Source organism: Mesoplodon densirostris, chromosome 6, assembly GCF_025265405.1.
Source record: "Mesoplodon densirostris isolate mMesDen1 chromosome 6, mMesDen1 primary haplotype, whole genome shotgun sequence".
Lineage (NCBI taxonomy): Eukaryota > Metazoa > Chordata > Mammalia > Artiodactyla > Ziphiidae > Mesoplodon > Mesoplodon densirostris.
Window position 1 is genome coordinate 120,179,900 of NC_082666.1, and position 18,577 is coordinate 120,198,476.

General features: G+C 46.1%; 1 protein-coding gene across 1 annotated transcript; it reads right to left on the reverse strand.

The window, feature by feature from the left end:
* Positions 1-539: 539 nt before the first annotated feature.
* LOC132491702 (NUT family member 2F-like) lies at positions 540-6,661 on the reverse strand. The gene is made up of 7 exons (XM_060100533.1): positions 6,381-6,661; positions 4,294-4,422; positions 3,075-3,247; positions 2,329-2,749; positions 1,839-1,956; positions 1,173-1,319; positions 540-1,016 (listed from the first exon to the last, which is right to left on the reverse strand). The coding sequence occupies exons 1-7, from the start codon at positions 6,659-6,661 to the stop codon at positions 540-542; spliced, it is 1,746 nt and encodes a 581-aa protein (XP_059956516.1).
* Between the last annotated feature and the right edge of the window lie 11,916 nt (positions 6,662-18,577).

The window sequence follows — 18,577 nt, forward strand, 5'->3', positions numbered from 1 at the left end:
AGGCACAAAAGCAGCTCTGCCATCCCAAAAGGTTCAGGGATGCAGAAGATGGTACAGATGCCCCAGAAGGCCCCTAGCCGAGCAGGCGTTAGAGAAGGGCATGATGAGGGGGTCCCTGGGGAAAGTGAGAGCTGTGCGTTCCCAGGGGCAGCCTGAGGAGTCCTTGTCTATGTGGAGGAAAGGTGTGGCCACCTGTAGACCCAGAGCTCCTGTGACCTCCCTCATCCTTCCTTCCTCTCAGGATCGCTCTCTGTGGAGCAGCTCAACAGTGGCCTGAGAGCATTTCCCACGAAAACGATCTTTGTTCACAATTTACATACATCACTCCAAAGGTCCTCCTCCTACCCACACCTGGCCACACCCACCTCCCCCACCTCCCTAACCCCCCACAATTCCACTCCCCCTCCCCACCCTGGTGGTCCTGCCCCCCCTCCCTTCCCCCCACATCATCCAGGATCAGCACTGGGAGGAGGAGGAGCCCTAGGCTCCCCTGGGGGCTGCCCTGGGGCCTCGCCCTGGAGGGCCGGCCTAGCTGTTCCCTACTGGCTGCAGGGCTTCTTCTTCCTCCACCCACGCTTCTCTGTGACAAACGGGTCACGCTTTCTCTTTCTGGGCTGTGACGGGCAAGCCAGCCCCAGAGCCAAGGCTGGCCTCCCAGAGACGCCGAGGCCAGCCCCGGGGATGGGCAGCTTCTCAGCAGCGGCTGGGCGTCCACACAGAGCCCACTTCCTCGACTTGGGAGCGGCTGGTGGAGCTGGGCTGAGGCTTCTTCTCTGAGGGGAGGGGGCCTGGGGAGCACTCTGGGCCCCCCAACCTCCAGGGGAGGCCAGGCCTGAGGCACGCACAGGACTCTGGGACAGCCAGAAAGGAAGCAGGCTCTGCAGAGAGCCAGAGAGGAAGGCCAGGCTGGAGAGCTCCTCCCCGTTCCTGGGCCCTCGGGCCTCCCGAACAGGAGAGGCCTCTCTGAGAACAGAGGCATCCCTGGGTCCCTGTAGAGGGCCAGTGTGCCTTTGACCCTGGAGACGGGAGGGCCGTCCGGCCCGGAATGGAGAGACCTCCTGACGTCCTCGAGAGGGAACAAAGACTTTGGGCCTGCACAGGTCAGTGTCTGTTTGGATGAGCCTATGAAGAGCCTCAGAATCAGTCTCTGGTGGGCAGGCTTCAACACTGACCGCTAGATGGGGGTCTTGGTCGTGCCTCTGGGCACCTTGGCCGGCGTCAGACTCAGAAGGACTTGAGCCCATTCCGGGTGCACTGTGACTCGGGGCTGCCCGCACACCCTCGTCCTCTTTCAAGGCCAGGAGTCGTTTCTGCACCAGCTGGTAGGAGGGAGGAGGACAGTGACGGCTCCACACACACGTGTGAGAGGAGGAGCACTGGGCAGTGGGACAATGGCCCGGGGGGGAGGAGGGGACGGGCGACCCCAGGACTCGAATCCAAATACAGACTCTGTGGCAGTCCTGCCATCCTCCTGCAACTGATTCCCAGCTTTGTGTCTTTCCCTCCCCTCCCGGCTCCCCATCCTCTCCTTCCTTTCACCCTGCACTGCACCCACCCCAGAACGGGCCCTTCCCCATGCCAGGCCTCCCAGGCAGGGGAGGGATGGACAGCGCTATGTGGCCCTCCTGTTCTGGGGCCCTACCTCTCCCCTGTTCACTGGGGTCCCTCCGTGCCCTGGTCTTCCTGGGTGTCCCTTGTGTCCCCTGTTCTACCTGGGATCCCTCCCTCCTCTGGCTCCCCTGGGTCATCTGGGTTCCCCTGTCCCCTGGATCACCTGGGGTCCCCCTCCCGTGGGGTCCCCTGGCTCCCTGAGTGTCCCTCTCCCTCCCCTGACTCACTTCTTCGGGGGTGAGCCCTTCCTCCTGCTCCAGCTCCTTCTCTAGGGCCAAGAGATCCAGCTGTGGGTCTGGGGAAAGCAAATCTGCCAGGAATCGAGGGTGAATGACTGCCTCCACCACGGACAGAAAGAAGAGGCTGTGAGCATCCTTGGCCAGGAGTGGCCTGTGAGACAAGAAGGCCAGGAGGGAAAGTGAAAAGCAGAGACCCACCCCACTCTCCTCCACAAGGCGGGGATGGTCAGCACACACACACATACACACATGCAAACATGCATATACACAGTCACACACAAAAGAGCACATATACAGAGGCACAAACACAGACACAAACATATACACACATACATCTGCGTACACCTCCCCTAACACCAGGCTCAGGAACAAGGAGCTGAGCTTAAGTCTCAACGGCCTGAGCAGAGCCCAGATCTTGGGTGCTGAGAGTTCCATGCCCTGGCACCTTGCAGACCCCAGTCTCCAGGCCTAGCCTACTTTGGTGACAAAGTCCTCCTGGGAACACAGCTTGTCAATGTAGCTCAAGAGATCCGGGTCCGAGTAGGTGCCGTCCTCTTCCTGCTGCAGCTCATTTCCGCCCTCTCCCCATTCTGCATCTGAGTCGCCTGTGGCTGAGTGGACGGGCCCCACCAGCGCCTCCATGATGTCCATATACTCCCTCACAGCCTCAGGGGGAATCTCCTCGGGTGCCTTGGGCTCCGGGGGTCGCTGGGACCTGTGTGGCTTCGGGCGGGAGGGCTGGGCCCTGGGGCCGGACATCCCGGGAGCACAGGCTGAGGCGGAGCAGGAGGAAGGGAAGGAAGGTGAGGGGCCCCCGGTCCACCTCCTGACCACCGAGCGCACGCTGGTGAGGGCATTGTTGGGGGACATTGATGTGGGTGTAGGGGGGTCAGGACCACCTGAAGCCTCATGCACAGTTGGAGGGGGGAGGTAAGGGGGGCATCTAAGAGAGTCACATGTAAGGAAGTGGGGAACCTCCAATTTTCCAGGGGTGTCCCCATCAAGCCCACTTCTTAGGCAGACTTTGTGTGCGGTCCTTTGACAGGGAGGTGTGAGAGGAGTTACAAAACTGACCAAGTCAATACCCCGCAGTGACAAAGGGCATCTGAGACCCCACCCCCCCACTCCCTGCCTCGGTGGCTGTTTTGCTTGAAAGACCAATGCCCCTGTCTTGAAGGAAGATGATCCACATGGGGACAGTGGCCAACCCTGGGCCCCTGTTACCTGTGCCTTCAACTCCAGTGGGAACCTGGGTGGCTGGCTGAAGGCCCACTTTCGGGGCTGGGGGCCCCGGAGGATCCAGCTTCGGTGGGGCTGGAGGAGGCAGGCCCTGCGTGCACTGCATCCACTGCAACTGCTGAACCTGCATCTCCTCCTCGGCCTCAAACTCCATGAACCTGGTGGGTGACGGAGGCACAGGCCACCCTGAGAAAATGGCCTGGGTTCTGGAGCCCAGCAAAGGCAGCCAAGAATGAGGGATTGGGAGAGGATGTGCCTTGGGGCCGTCAAGGCCCTGTGAGGTGCTGTCCACAGCAGAGAGCTGCTCCTGGAACTGATACAAGATCTGGGACCGTTCCTGCTTCACCAGCACTGGAGAACATTCAACAGCACAGACCCAGGTCGCTGCATTGAACCAGGTCAACGGGACACATGGCTGACCCAGGGGGTACCCTCCTCATGCGCCCCGTCCCCATCCAGAACCACATGAAGGGCTGACAGCCAGAGGCTGGAACAGGCATGTGTTCCCCACAGGGGCCCTTGCCCGAATCCAGGACCCTGGGTTGGGACTGAGAGTCCTGGAACATAGACCTGGAGACAGGGCTCAGGAGAGGCTGGACGATGTGGATGCTGAGCTTAGAGGAGAGGCCTTCCTTTCCTCTGAGAGGCGCTTGTTTGTTTGGTTTTGTTTCTTAAACCAAGGAGATTACCGTGGAGCAAACACCGGAAGGGCCAGAGACCCCTGGGCTGATGACAGCTGGCTTCCCCAGCCTCTTCAGGGATGCCAGTGTACCCACTCAGGCCACTTTTCATGAGGAGAGGGGGTCCCAAATCTATGTCAGTGGCCGCCAGCCACCCACCACTAAGGAAGCAGCAGGCTGGCGGGTGGAGCTCTTTCCCCGGCCCAGCCCATATGGCCGGAGTTGGACCCCTACTCGACTCACAGCTTCACCCTGCCCCGTCCTGAGACCTTCATGTCAGGGCAAGGGTAGGTCAAACTCAGGGGAAGGCAGAGCTCCTGGTGGAGGAAGGACAGAAGACCCAAACTCTCAACGTGAGGGAGGGGTTTCTGGAGGACTGTAGGGCCTCTGGGCTGCGGGGCCCCTGTTCTGAGCGACAGCCCTTCTCCTTTGTCCTCTCTGATAAGCACCCCCACGGCCAGACCCTGCCCTCACCCACTCGCCTCACCCTCCACGCAACCCCTGGGCCCAGGACGCTGACTCACTTTTCCTCCATCTTGTAGTGGATCTTCCGGTCAATGTCGCTTTTGCGCTGCCATTCCTGCACGGCCCTGCACAGTCCCTCCTCCAGCTTCATGGTGGGCTTCAGGCGGGCCAGGGATCGAAGCACTGGGCTGTAAGCACTCGGGGTCAGTCTCCGTGCCCAGCCCAGCCCCCACCTGCCTGACCCCACCCGCCAATGTGGACCACACATCACTCAACACAGCATGACTGAGCAACAGGAGGGTGAGAGGCAGGTGTCTGGGAGGGCAGAGACAAGCCCAGAGACAGTCCCTTCCTTTCACGTCTTTATCCACCAACCTAGGTTTTTTTTTTTTGTTTTTTGTTTTTGGCGGTACGCGGGCCTCTCTCAGTGTTGTGGCCTCTCCCGTTGCAGAGCACAGGCTCTGGACGCGCAGGCTCAGCGGCCATGGCTCACGGGCCCAGCCGCTCCGCAGCACGTGGGATCTTCCCGGACCGGGGCACGAACCCGTGTCCCCTGCGTCGGCAGGCGGACTCTCAACCACTGCACCACCAGGGAAGCCCTGGAGCTTTTATAATGAAGGAAAACTTAAATGATTTTCAACCAATAACTTCATACTAGAGGAATGGTGAGGCAAAATATTGTACCCAGGCACTTGAGAAAGGCAGGCTTCCTTGTTGCTTCCTCTCTTTGTTCAGTCATTCAACCAATTATTTACAAGATTCTCACTCATAATTCTGATACAGTATTTGAAGGACTCTTCTCAAGGCCACTGATACAAAAATTGCACTGTGCAAAAATTAGCCAGTCCCAATTCTGCAATCACTTTTGTAATACTTCAAAATCCTACACCCCACAGAGATAATCAAATTAGCCCAAATGTAATTTGGGAAGACCAGTCACAGAAGGGAGTATCTAAAAGTCCTTTGGATCATGATCTCTGACTATTCCTGCACAGAGGCTGGGGGCAGGCATTGACTACTGAGAAAAAACACCTCCAGACATGCATCACAAGCCTCAGAAGACAGTTCATCTTCCACTCAATCACGAAACATTAAAGAAACGAAGAGATATCATGTTTGTGTCTTGTGGAGTTTTCAAGTCTGTGCACTTGGAGGCGCTTAGTGCTGTTAGATGTGAGGGGGTCTTCAGAGGCATCCTGTTGAGTGAGAAATCCTCTAATCTTGCAATTGACCAGAAAGCGGATCTGATGATTGAAGTTTCTTTGGGAAGTATTACAAAGTCAGGTCAGTAAGTTGATCCCGCTACTATTTTTGTTGTTGTTGTTGTTTTTATTGTCAACTGAAATTCTGCAAGATATTATAAAAAAGGAGGGAGGGAAAGTAAAATTGTTCCCATACTACCTGCTGTGTTGAAATTGGCCCAGATTGTCAACTCTTTCTCAAAATTATTATTATTATTATTATTATTATTTATTATTATTTTTTTTTTTGCGGTATGCGGGCCTCTCACTGTTGTGGCCTCCCCCGTTGCGGAGCACAGGCTCCGGACGTGCAGGCTCCGGACGCGCAGGCTCAGCGGCCATGGCTCACGGGCCCAGCCGCTCCGCGGCATATGGGATCCTCCCAGACCGGGGCACGAACCCGTATCCCCTGCATCGGCAGGCGGACTCTCAACCACTTGCGCCACCAGGGAGGCCCCTTTCTCAAAATTATTAAAAAATAAAAACCAAAACCGTACAAAGGAAACACCTATGAATCAACACTTATTGAACAACCTCCATGTATTAAATACACTGAGAAAAAATATTCTAGTAGAGTAAATGCGTTGGAAAAACTCTAGGAACGGAGTCAGGAGACAGTATCTTAAGAGTGTTTCCCAGGTCTGAAATTCTTTGCTAGCATTGTTCTTTAACAGAAACTTCAGGTTTGCTAGGAAAAAGGACCTACTGTTTTTTGAAAGGCATTAACAAGAACCAAGGAACTGCAGTCCAAAGGGCATGAAAGCCCTTGCCCCAATTTGAGGCTACTGTGCTTACAGCGGAGCCCTCCAGAACTCTTTGTAGCTAAGTGCATGGGTTTCACGAGTGCAATATAAAACTCACGAGTGCACATCTCACAAGAGCTGGTTTTAAGAAGAGACCGTCACGAAGGTTCCCGGCGAGGAGCGTCGTCAGAGAAGTTCCGCAGCGGGCCCGACCCTCCATTTCTCTCCTCTCCTCTCCGGCAGAGACCTCCTAGGCCCGCGCGCCCCGCGCCTGCACGCCTGCGCACGCCTGCGCACGCCCACTGGGGCGGGGCTCTCGGGCACGCGGTCCCTCGTCTTCCAACGGCTCCCGGCATCTGCTGGGGCTCCGGAAGACAGGAGCGCATGCGCGAGCGCGGAGGGTTGGGCTCCAACGGCCGTTCGGCGGGGGAGGGGCGGGTCATGGCGGCCTCTAGAGTCAATTATAGGAATCCTGAGGTAAGGGGTACGGGGACTTTTCACCCCTCAGGTGTCACCGCTCTGCGCTGTTGTTCACCCTGTGGGTTATTTGTGCCCTTGTCCGTGTAAGGAGACGCCCCACAATGTGGATTCACGCCCCCATAGAGCTCGAGTCCCTTGAGGTGTTTACCCCAGGGTTATTGGCACCACTGGGGAGCCGGCTGCATGAAGGGTTCAGTGATTGCGGGGCCTACAGTGGGGGCTAAATAGTGTGTGCGAGCTATTAAACAGGTGCCGTTCTAGTCTGCGCGTTGTGAAGAGTACAAAAGCTAGAGGGACGTTCTTGCGAGTTGAAAACCCTCATCTGGCTCCAAAGGTGTAGCTCAGGAAAATGAGTGAAGCTGGAAGGAACACACTCATTGTTTCACTAGCGTCTTCCTTCTTATCATAAAAACATCAGTCAACACTTATGTACAAACTGCATTCTTTTGTCGGTGATGCGAGCAACTTTGCTGAATGCGGTAATAAACATGTATTTGTAGTCTGGTGTCAAATCATGATTGATTTGCAAGCATAGATGGGGTCTGTACATATTTAATTGGTTGGTGGAAATCTGATATGTAGTCAAATGTGTGGGTTGGTTTTGTCTGTGGATATTTGTGTTTGAAGGGAGGTCATGCCTGTGTTTTTGTGAGAGTGTGTAAGAGTGAGTGTTGTATTTGGAGGGTGTTGAGATGTGACGCAGGCATACTCAAGGAGTTGGTGGTTAGGTGTGTGTAATTTGGTGTTTGGGGAATATGTTTACATGTGTTTTTTTCACCCATGAATTTGGGGATTTGTGTGTGTCTAATGGTGGATTTGGAAGGATTATCTGCATATGCATAAGGGCAATGTCAGGAAAAGTAGTGGTGTATATTACTTTGGGTGTCCAGTCTGTTAATTTTGTATATTTGGGGAATGTAGGCTGATCATTTGTGTATTCAGGGCATGTTGTATGGTTATGAGGTGTTTGTGGGTGTGCATTTTCAGGAGCTGTCTATGTATATTTGGATGTGTAGAGGGCAAGTCTGTGACTATTTTATGGGACTGGTGGATGTTGAATGTGTAGGTATGTTGTGTTTGTATGATCCTGTATTCTGCAAGATGGCAGAGTGAATTCTGTGTGAGAGGTTGGGAATGTGGGGTTATGTATATGCCAGTCGTGTGGTACTGTATGTGTATTTGGAACAAAGGGCGTATAGGGTGACATTATTGCCTATTTGTAGTGTACTGGGTAATTGTGGTTCTATTTGGGACTTGTGGAGAGTTGTGTGTTAAATGAGTTTGCGTGTGTATTCAAGGGGCATGGCCACTTGGAGGAATATTTGCTGAGGCTGTGCATTTGTAATTTTCAGTAGGAGCCTCCTAGGCTTATGTATTTTGGAAAATGAGTATATGTGTATCTGATAGAGAGGTGGGGTTTTATGTTTCTACAGGGAAGATGGACAATTGCATTTATATGTATTAGAAATATGTGATACGGGTATTTGTTAGTACTTGCATATGTGTGAGCTGGCTCCTGATAGCTAGGGATAATTTGATATATGGAAGTTGTTTCATAAATGGTTTGCTGGAGATATTTCCATGTATCTTACTTGTGTATTCTAATCCGTGTGCGTGTCCATCATCAGGTGCATGCATTATCAAAGTTTGTTCATAAGGTATGGAGTTGTTAAGAGTATTCAAAGTGTATTTCTTCGGAGAATGCTAGGGTGTTTATACATGTGTTTGGTAGGAGTAAGAGGTGGTCTGTCTATATATTCAGGGTGAAGGTAGAAATATATATATACACACACATATACAGTTTATATGTTGGAGTAGCGGTGGGGAGCTTGTATTCTGGAGAGGTAGCATAATGTATAGTGTTTGGGAGGGGATCCATATGTTCAGGGGTTAGGAATATTTGCATGTGTGTGTCCATAGGTGTGTGAGAATTGTGTATGTATATTAGACTGCAGAGGTTGTCGGTGTTTTTCTGTTTGGAGTGTGTCTGAGCATTTGGGGTGTATACTTATGGGTAGTTTGTGGGTGTGTGTATTTGTGATTTGTGAGTGTATCAGGAGACTTAGAGTCCTCTATGTGTCTAGTTTGAAATGTAATGCGTGAAGAATTTAGTGGTGTTGCTTGTATGTGTGTTCTCAGTATTAGTGAGGTGGACTTATATGTACAGTTGACCCTTGAACAGCATGGGTTTGAACCACACGGGTCCACTTATAGTGGATTTCTTTTTCAGTAAATACTACAGGAGTACTACAGGATCCATGGATGCAGAGCCACTGCATGGAGGGTTGGTGCCCTAAGCCCCAAGCTGTTCAAGGGTCAGCTGTATTTGATAAGTATAGGTTATTTGTGTCTGTGTGTGTTTTTGAGTTCCTGGGGCTTTTGGGGTATGTATTCTGCGGGATGTGAGAGTTTAGTTTGTGTGTTTGGAAACCAGTAGACTGTGTAGGTTATGTGTGTGTGCGGGAATCCTGGAGTATATGTATTTTAGGGCTGTGGGATTGCATATGGGTCTTTTTTTGGGTTGCACATGAGACAGTTGTGTACTTGGTGAGCCTGTGTGTTTAGGTACTCAGTGTGTACATTTGGATGGCATACTGGTTGCACAGGTTTGTTTTCAGGCCCATGTTGTGTGTGTATATATAGTTGTGAGAGTGGAATGTGAATATTCAGGGTGAGTAAGGTTTTGTCTGTAAAAATTTAGGTAGTAAGAGGTGGTCTGTTTGTGTATTTATTCAGGGTGAGGGTAGAAATGTACGTGTGTGTTCAGGATATATATATATGTATATGTACAAACACATATGTATATGTGGTATCCTTTTGGTTATATATCTGTGGTGGGAGTTGAGGGTTCTACTTGGGGTGTAAGTGGATTCTGTGCACATATTCATAGGAAAAGGTATGGAATGTGCTGGAACTGGTTCATACTATCTTGGGATAGTCAATGGTGCATATCTCTTCCCAGCTCTGTGTTTAGTGATGTCAGGTGGGTAGCTTGAAATTGGTCATGCTGGGAATATTTATACCATGTAGATACCATAAGTGAAGTCTTTCCCGCCTTTCTCGGAGAGCTTTTTATCAAGCACTTACGAGCGTACCACTGATGTGCGTGTTTGGATGTATGTATGTATGAAGCAAGAATATTTGGGCATCGGTGGGTACGTACGGGACACTCATGTGAATTGTGAGTGGGGCATCTGGGGCTATGGGCCCTTGTATATGTACATTGACCCTGGTAATTGTGAATCATTGCATTGCTCCTATCAGGTTGGTCTGTTCTTTAGGGCCAGAGAATCCCCATAAATGTTGTTGATTCCCAGTAAAAGTCATGCAGATGGATACAGGGGTGTCTGTACCTTAGGCAGGTGGACACTCCCTCAGCATTTGTGTGGTCCTAGCATCTGGGTCCCTAGAAGGGGAGGCCTGGTGGACAGATGGCCATGCAGGGCAGAACCTTCACAGGTACTTTGCAGTGAAAATTGATTTGTATATTTTTTGCCTCTGAGTCCTTGTGGGATTTTTTTTTATTCAAACAGAAAGTCGCAAAAATTATAATCATCCTCATCAGTTCACTCAGTCCCATGTAATTAATTTTTTATCATTTTTTATGAATTCATCAGTTTTACATTAGAGTTCTGAAAATGCTTATTCATTCAGTTCAACAGTGTAGTCAGTTACCAGAAACCTGTACTTGTCAGAGTCTTTTCCATGAATGCCTTGAATATGAAACTCTTTTATAGGAACATTTTTGCGAAAGCATCAGAGTACACCCAGAACTGTCTGTAAATGACAAAAGACTTAAAAATGACCACGGTTAAAGATTTGATGAAAGTTCATAATAATGCAATTGACAAGGAAATTTAGTTATTGCTGAGATATACATTTTAAAGTAATAACTAGAATTATGACTTATAACATTATACCAGAACATGTAAGATTTTTAGAAATTTCATGTAATGTCTGAAACATTTATATTAACATATTTCCATACAAATAACCTAAAGAAAGTTTACTATTAGTTGTTTTTGTTTGTTTGTTTGTTTGTTTATACTGCAGGTTCTTATTAGTCACCAATTTAATACACATCAGTGTATACATGTCAATCCCAATCACCCAATTCAGCACCCTACCATCCCCAGCCCACCGCAGTTTTCCCTCCTTGGTGTCCATACGTTTGTTCTCTACATCTGTGTCTCAACTTCTGCCCTGCAAACCGGTTCATCTGTACCATTTTTCTAGGTTCCACATACATGCGTTAATATATGATATTTGTTTTTCTCTTTCTGACTTACTTCACTGTGTATGACAGTCTGTAGATCCATGCACATCTCAACAAATGACTCAATTTCGTTCCTTTTTATGGCTGAGTAATATTCCATTGTATATATGTGCCATATCTTCTTTATCCATCGTCTGTTGATGGACACTTAGGTTGCTTCCATGTCCTGGCTATTGTAAATAGAGCTGCAATGAACATTGTGGTACATGACTCTTTTTGAATTATGGTTTTCTCAGGGTCTGTGCCCAGTAGTGGGATTGCTGGGTCGTATGGTAGTTCTGTTTTCAGTCTTTTAAGGAATCTCCATACTGTTCTCCATAGTGGCTGTATCAATTTACATATCCACCAACAGTGCAAGAGGGTTCCCTTTTCTCCACACCCTCTCCAGCATTTAGTGTTTGTAGATTTTTTGATGATAGTCGTTCCTCAGTCTTTTAGTGAGCCTCCACATGTGGATTGTGCATCTCACACCTACTTCTCAGTTCCTTCTCCTCCTCACTTAGGTGGGACAGGATGACCAGCAGGATAGAATCGCATATTTCCATTCCCTGGGGTCAGTTAAGCTCTCATAAAACCCCAGCTGGTTAGGCTCGGTTAAATAGTTTCTCCTGACAGCAGAACTTGTTATGGTGAACACAGTGCTATGGTGTATTTCAAAATGGTTGTTTTCCCCTCCTCCTGCTGGAAGCATTAGGGAATTTTTCTCTGATATTCCTTGTGAGAATCTGATATAGCTCTGAGAGGCAACACTCACAAAAGGGTGTTTCACCAACATTCCCCCCTCCACCATACTGGAGTTTTTATCTCTCGATCTTGTCCACACTGAGCCTCCATCAATTCCTCAGTTATGGTTGAGATTTCCCTATCCAGTACTGGTTCCCATGGAGTTTGTTGCTGGCAGGTTTTTGCTCAGTGAGTTGTGACTCTTTGTACCTGCCTGTCTGTCTCTTCAATTTTGGAGACAATGGTTTGCCCTATGACCTCACTTGTCTTACAGATCTAAGAAGAGTCGTTGATTTTTTTTTTTAGTATGTTCATATTTTTACTTATTGTTAGGATTGAGTGGTGACTTCTAAGCTTCTTACATGCCATGACCAGAAACTGGAAGCCCATTTAAAACCTTGTAATAAAGAAAACTGCAGGTCCAGGTGGTCTCACTTGTGAATTCTATGCATAGTTATGGAAGAAATAACACCAATCTTACACATATTCTTTCAGAAAATATGGGAGAAAGGAATACTTCTTCACTGTTTTATGACGCCAACATAACCCTAATTGAAAAACAAAGCAAAAAATCCCCCAAACTGACAAAGCCATTGTTCACACAAAAAGAAAAATGCTGATCAGTTTCCTCCAAAACATAGATGCAAAAATCCTTAGAAAAACAATATGTAATAGAGTCAAAATAATTAAAGAAAACAATGTATCATGACCAAGTGGGAATAATCCCAGGATTATTAGTTAGATTACATCTGAAATTAATTAATGTTATGCACTATTTAACAGTGTGAAGGAGAACAACTATTCAACATCTTAATAGATGTAGAAAAAGCATTTGACAACATTTAACACCCTTTCATAATAAAAGCTCTCATATTAGGAACAGAAGGGCATTTTCTCCATCTGATAAAGGGTATGTATAAAAAAGCTACAGCTAACATCATTTATAATGGTAAGATACTGAATTTGTTCCCATGAAGTTTGGGAATAATACCCAGGGTGTTGGCTCATCACATCTATTCAAAAATGTAGTCAGTGTCCTAGCCAGTGTAGAAAGGCAGGAGAAAAGACAAAGATTGGAAAGAAAGAGAATTATCTTCATCTGTAGACAATGGATACTGGATTTACTAAGTGACTCTAGCATGTCACAGGACACACTGTCAACATACAGACATCAATTTTAGTTCTATGTACTAGAAGCAAACTGGGGGGAAAGCAAATTTTAAGTTTCTGTTTAAAAGAACATCAAAAAACAAAGTTTTGAAATTTAATTTGGAAGAATGTCAAAAACATAAATCATAAACATGCAGGACCTCTAGAGAGAAAACTACAAAGCATTGCTGAGAGAAGTTAATGAAGACCTAAATTAATAGAAAGTCATTGATCAGAAGCTCTATATTGTCAATTCTCCCCTAACTGATATATAAATTCAATGTAATCCCTATACCAGTCCTAATACTACTAGAGTTTTTTGGTAGAATTTGACATGCTGACTATAAAAATAATTTGGAAATACAAAGGTCCTAGCTAGCCAAAGCAATACTGAAAAGGAAGAAGAAAATTAGAGGACTGTCTCTATCTGACTTCAAGACATTTTATAAAGTGACAGTAATTTAAAACAGCATGGTACTGTCCTAAGATTGGAAAATTAAATCAATGGAACAGAATAGATGGCTGTAAAATGGACCCAAACTTGTATGTTTCTTTAATTTTCAACCAAGGTGTCAAACAATTCGATGAGGAAAGAAAAGTATTTTAGCATATTTGATGGAACAGTGGATATCCACATGGAAAAAAAAGCATATCATCCCTTCAATCATTCCATACTCAAAAATTAAACATAGATCATTACCTGTCTATAAAACCTAAACTAATAAAGCTACTTATTGAAAACCTAAGAGACTATAGTTGCAGCTTGAGATTAGTCTTAGTTCTAATGCAGAACATACAAAAAAAATTAAAGAAAATTGATAATTGGGTGTCTGTCACAGTGTTAAACCTCTCCTTATCATATGACATCAGTAAGAAAATGAATGCAAGCTACAGCCTCAGACAAAATGTTTGCAAAACAGCTTCTGAAAAAGGTGTAAAGAACACCTATAACTCATTGATTTAAAACCCAGCCCCCCAGTGCAAAGTTGTTAAAGCTTTGAACAGGCATTTCTCAGAGGAAGACATAGAATGTACTGGTATGTGCAAGGGAAAATGAACCATATATCAACCATGAGGAAAATGCACACTAAAACGGCAATGAACTGCTTTTACAGACACGGTGGATGAGCTAAAATTAAAAGGACTGACAACAGCAAATGTTGGTGAAGATGTGGAGCAATTGGAACTTTCCTACGTTGGTAATGGGAGCATATAATCGTACAACTTCTTATGAAAACATTCTGACAGAGTCTTCTAAAATTAAATACTCACCTGACCTTTGAGCCAGCGATTCCTCTTACCCCAAATAAATGAAAACATATATTAACAAAACTTATAAAAGAACAATTCATATCAGTTTTAATCATAATAGCAAAAAACTGGAAATGGCCTAGGGTATATCAATAAAAAATAGAGAAGCACTTGATGGAATTGGAGTATATTTATACAAGGAAATACAATGGAGTATATTTATACCATGAAAGTTATCAACAGAAAAGAGCAAATTGTTTGTACATAAAACAGCATAGATGAATCCCAGAAGCAACATTCTGAGTGACTGGAGGCTGACGTAGATGCACTTATTTATTTAAGATTTCAGTACTGGCAAAAACTAATCCACGGTGGAAAGAATAATTGCCTCCTGGGCCGGCCTTGCAGATTAGGATTTCCTGGGAATGGACTTCCCTGGTGGCGCAGTGGTTAAGAATCCGCCTGCCAGTGCAGGGGACATGGGTTCGAGTCCTGGTCCAGGAAGATCCCACATGCCACGGAGCGGCTAAACCCGTGATCACTACTGAGCCTGTGTGACACAACTAGTGAAGCCCAAGCGCCTAGAGCCCGTGCTCCACAACAAGAGAAGCCACTGCAATAGAAGCCCACGCGCCACAAAGAAGGGTAGCTAGCCCCTGCTCGCCGCAACTAGAGAAAGCCCGCGTGCAGCAACAAAGACCTAACGCAGCCAAACATAAATAAATAAATTTATTTTTTTAAAAAAAGGGTTACCTGGGAAGGGGCAAGAGGGAATATTCTGTGGTAATGATAATGTTCTATGATAGTGTATTAGGGTTACATACATGTATGCCTTATATCAAAACTCATTGAATAGTACACTTAAGAACTGTACATTTTACTATTTCTAAATTTCACCATTAAAAAAAACTGAACAACTTTTGAACTCTAGTTAGGAAATATACTCTAAAGTATTAAGAGAAGTGTACTGGTATCTGCAACTGATATTATAAAAATGAGATAAACTGATGAATAGAGGGATGGAGAGAGAAATAAATATGTGCTAAAGCAAATATAGCAAAATATTAATTATAGAATCTAGGTGGTAATTATACATATGGGAGTTCATTGTACAGGTCTTTAAATTTTATCAAGTGCTTGAAAATGTTCATAATGAAATGTTGAAGGAAAAAGCCCAAGAGAGGAAAACCAGGGAAGACAGGAGGGAATGGGATTGTGAGGTCAGAGAAGGGAGATTTGACTGACATTGCGTGGACACAGGAGGACCAGCCTGGAAAAGGGAGGAGTTGAGGGACACACGTGACCTTAGCTGTCCCCAAATACTTGACAAGCTTTTATGGAAGAGTACTGGATTTTTTTTTTTTTTTTTTTTTTGCGGTATGCGGGCCTCTCACTGTTGTGGCCTCTCCCGTTGCGGAGCACAGGCTCCGGATGCGCAGGCTCAGCGGCCATGGCTCACGGGCCCAGCCGCTCAGTGGCATGTGGGATCTTCCCGGACCGGGGCATGAACCCGTGTCCCCTGCATCGGCAGGCGGACTCTCAACCACTGCGTCACCAGGGAAGCCTGATTTTAATCTTCTCTAGATCCAGGCACTTGAACTGGGCTCAACAAAAATTGTCTTTATTTTAACATTTTTTTCTTGAAATCAGCTTTCTACTACTTTAAAACACTTTGAAATTAAAGTTGCAAAACCTTACAAAAAGGTTTTTCCTGAATCATTTGAAAAATAGCTGCTGAAAAGATAAACAGTATTACTGAATATCCAGTGTGTACTTTCTACAAACAAGGACATTCTCCCCCATAACCACAAAGCAACCTTCAAAATCAGAAAATTAACATCCATGTATGACTTCTGTCTCATAATGAGAGCTACTCAAAGTTCTCCAGCTGTCTCCATGCTGTCAGTTATAGCACAAGATCCTGGTCTGAATCCATGTGTTGATGTGTCACTTTTTCTGTGACTCTTTGGTATTTAGTGGGGCATTGACATAGTCCTTTGCGGGAAGCATATGAGGTTGCTTTCTAAACCAGAAATTCATTATTTAACATTTGATCTTGTAGCCTGATTTTTTAAAGTTTGCATAATGTATAACCTTCAGTTGTAAAAATGTGTGTGTGTGCGCGCGTGTGTGTGTGTATGAGAGAGAGAGACACAGAGAGACTATTCATACATATGGTCAGATAGTACTAAAAGACGAAAAGAACCCAATGTTTGTTTCTTTGGGTTTATTTTTTCTTTTGAATAGGCTATACTTTGTTGTTTCTTTGTATACCTTGTGATTTTTGTTGTTGTTGTTGAAAATTGGACACTTAAATCTTGTAATGTGGTAACTCTAGAGATCAGATTTCCCTCCTTCCCCAGGGTGTTCCTTCTTGCTGTTGTTAGCACAGAGGGTCTGTGTGCTGAGAGTTAAGCCGAGGTGTACACTTAAGGTCTTTTCCAATCTTTTCTGAGCCTGCACCTTTCCCTGGACATGCACAGTGACTTTCCGAATTCTGCACATATGTGGTTTTTGAATGTTCTAGTCCTTAAATATGTGATTCCTAAAAGGGGAAGTAAAGAAAAATGAAAGTAGTGGGGGATAGGGGGAGTAAAAGGCACAAGTCATTTAAATCCCCTGGAAGTTTCTTCAACCAGAAAGGGAGAGGATTACAACAATGATGGTGAGGGTTGCAACAATGGCTTCAATGAGCTTCTGGCTGGAATTCCTCTTTCAGGAATGGGTGTGTCTTGTGATCTAAGAAATTTATAGTAATTTTCTAGGTAGTGCTTCTTATAAATATTTGATTTGTTGGGAGAAATATTTACATAAGAGTAAATTTTCTCATACTAAAGCTTCTTCAAGAAAAAGGGCAGAACATTGTATATTTTAAATTAATATATAAGTTAGACAAGTTTGCTGTAGAACATTAAAATGATACATGTATATTTTAAAGCCCCATTATTTCCCCATCGTCTAGATTTTTACTCTCAACTCATTAGTGCATTGCATTAGATACAGACAGATGAGTAGAAAGAAGGAAGGGAGGAAAGTGGGAGTGGATTTGGGATGATTCAATGATGACTGGTCCTCAGTGTAACCTGTATATTCTAATAGTATTTATTGCTGCCTATAAACTGCCTGAGAATGCTGCAGGTTAAAACCATAATCTGTAATCCATTTATGAGCGTCAGGAATTAGGAGTGACTTAGATAGGTGGTTCTGGCTCAGGTGACCATGTGTTTCTGGCTCAGGTGACCATGTGTTTGTCTTCCAGATGTCAGCTGGGCTGCAGTCATCCGTAGGACTGACTGGGGCTGGAGGGGCTATTGCCCAGACAACACAATCACAGGTGGTTAATGAAGAAGCCTCGGCTCTCGGCTGGCTGTGGGCAGGAGGCCTCAGTTCCTCATCACAGGACTGCCCCATAGGACTGCTTGAATGTCCTCATGGCATGACAGCAGGCTTTCTCCAGAGAGGGATCCAAGAGAGAGAAGAAGGAGGAAGCCAGGATGCCTTTTATGATCTAGCATCACAAGTCACACACTGCTATACCTCTGCCATATCCTATGTATTAGAGGTGAGTCGCTAATTGCAGCCCATGTTCAGCGATATATCTTGAAAGAAAAATATCAAAGAATTTGTGCACCTGTCTTAAAACCACCACATGTAAATACTATTAATAATCTTATTTTTTCCACTTAACATATTTTGAACATTTTTTAATTTCATGAATTATTTTGCTACAGTATTACTTTTAATAACTCCCTAACATACTGCATGAGTGTTAACACCAGTAATTTAACCAGAACCCCACTGGGAACATTTTAATTATTTTGAAGTTTTTGACATTTGAATAATACTACAAGAAACATTTTGGTGTGCATATGTTCCTATAATCCATGATTATTTAACTAGGCTAACAGGTAGATTAAAATGGTCATTAGTGTGGAAATGGTTTCAGCGACTTCAGAGAATGGAGCAAAAGCCACTTAATAAGACAGTGTTTGGACACTCTCCAGGGGGAGGCATGGGGAGGGGTGGAAATCCTGGGAAGTGGTTTGGATCAGCGAGATTCCAGAGCTCCTACAGGATTATAAGGGTAAGTGGAGGAGAGAGACAGCTGTAAAAATGAAAGACCTTTTGCAGTGACTCAGCAGGGAGAGCATGAGGTGCAGCCACAAGGACAGAGGAGAAAGAGGAAACCTGAAGAACAGCAGGCCAGTGATGAGAGGTGGTAAAACCTGGGTATGAGGAATCCAAAAACGGCAGAGATGACTCAGGACACAGGAAAGGGGTGGGTGAAAAGTCACTTAATGCTTTTGTGGAAATCTATTTTTTTTTTTTTTTGCGGTACACGGGCCTCTCACTGCTGTGGCCTCTCCCGTTGCAGAGCACAGGCTCTGGATGCACAGGCTCAGCGGCCATGGCTCACGGGCCCAGCCACTCCGCGGCATGTGGGATCCTCCCTGACTGGGGCACGAACCCGCGTCCCCTG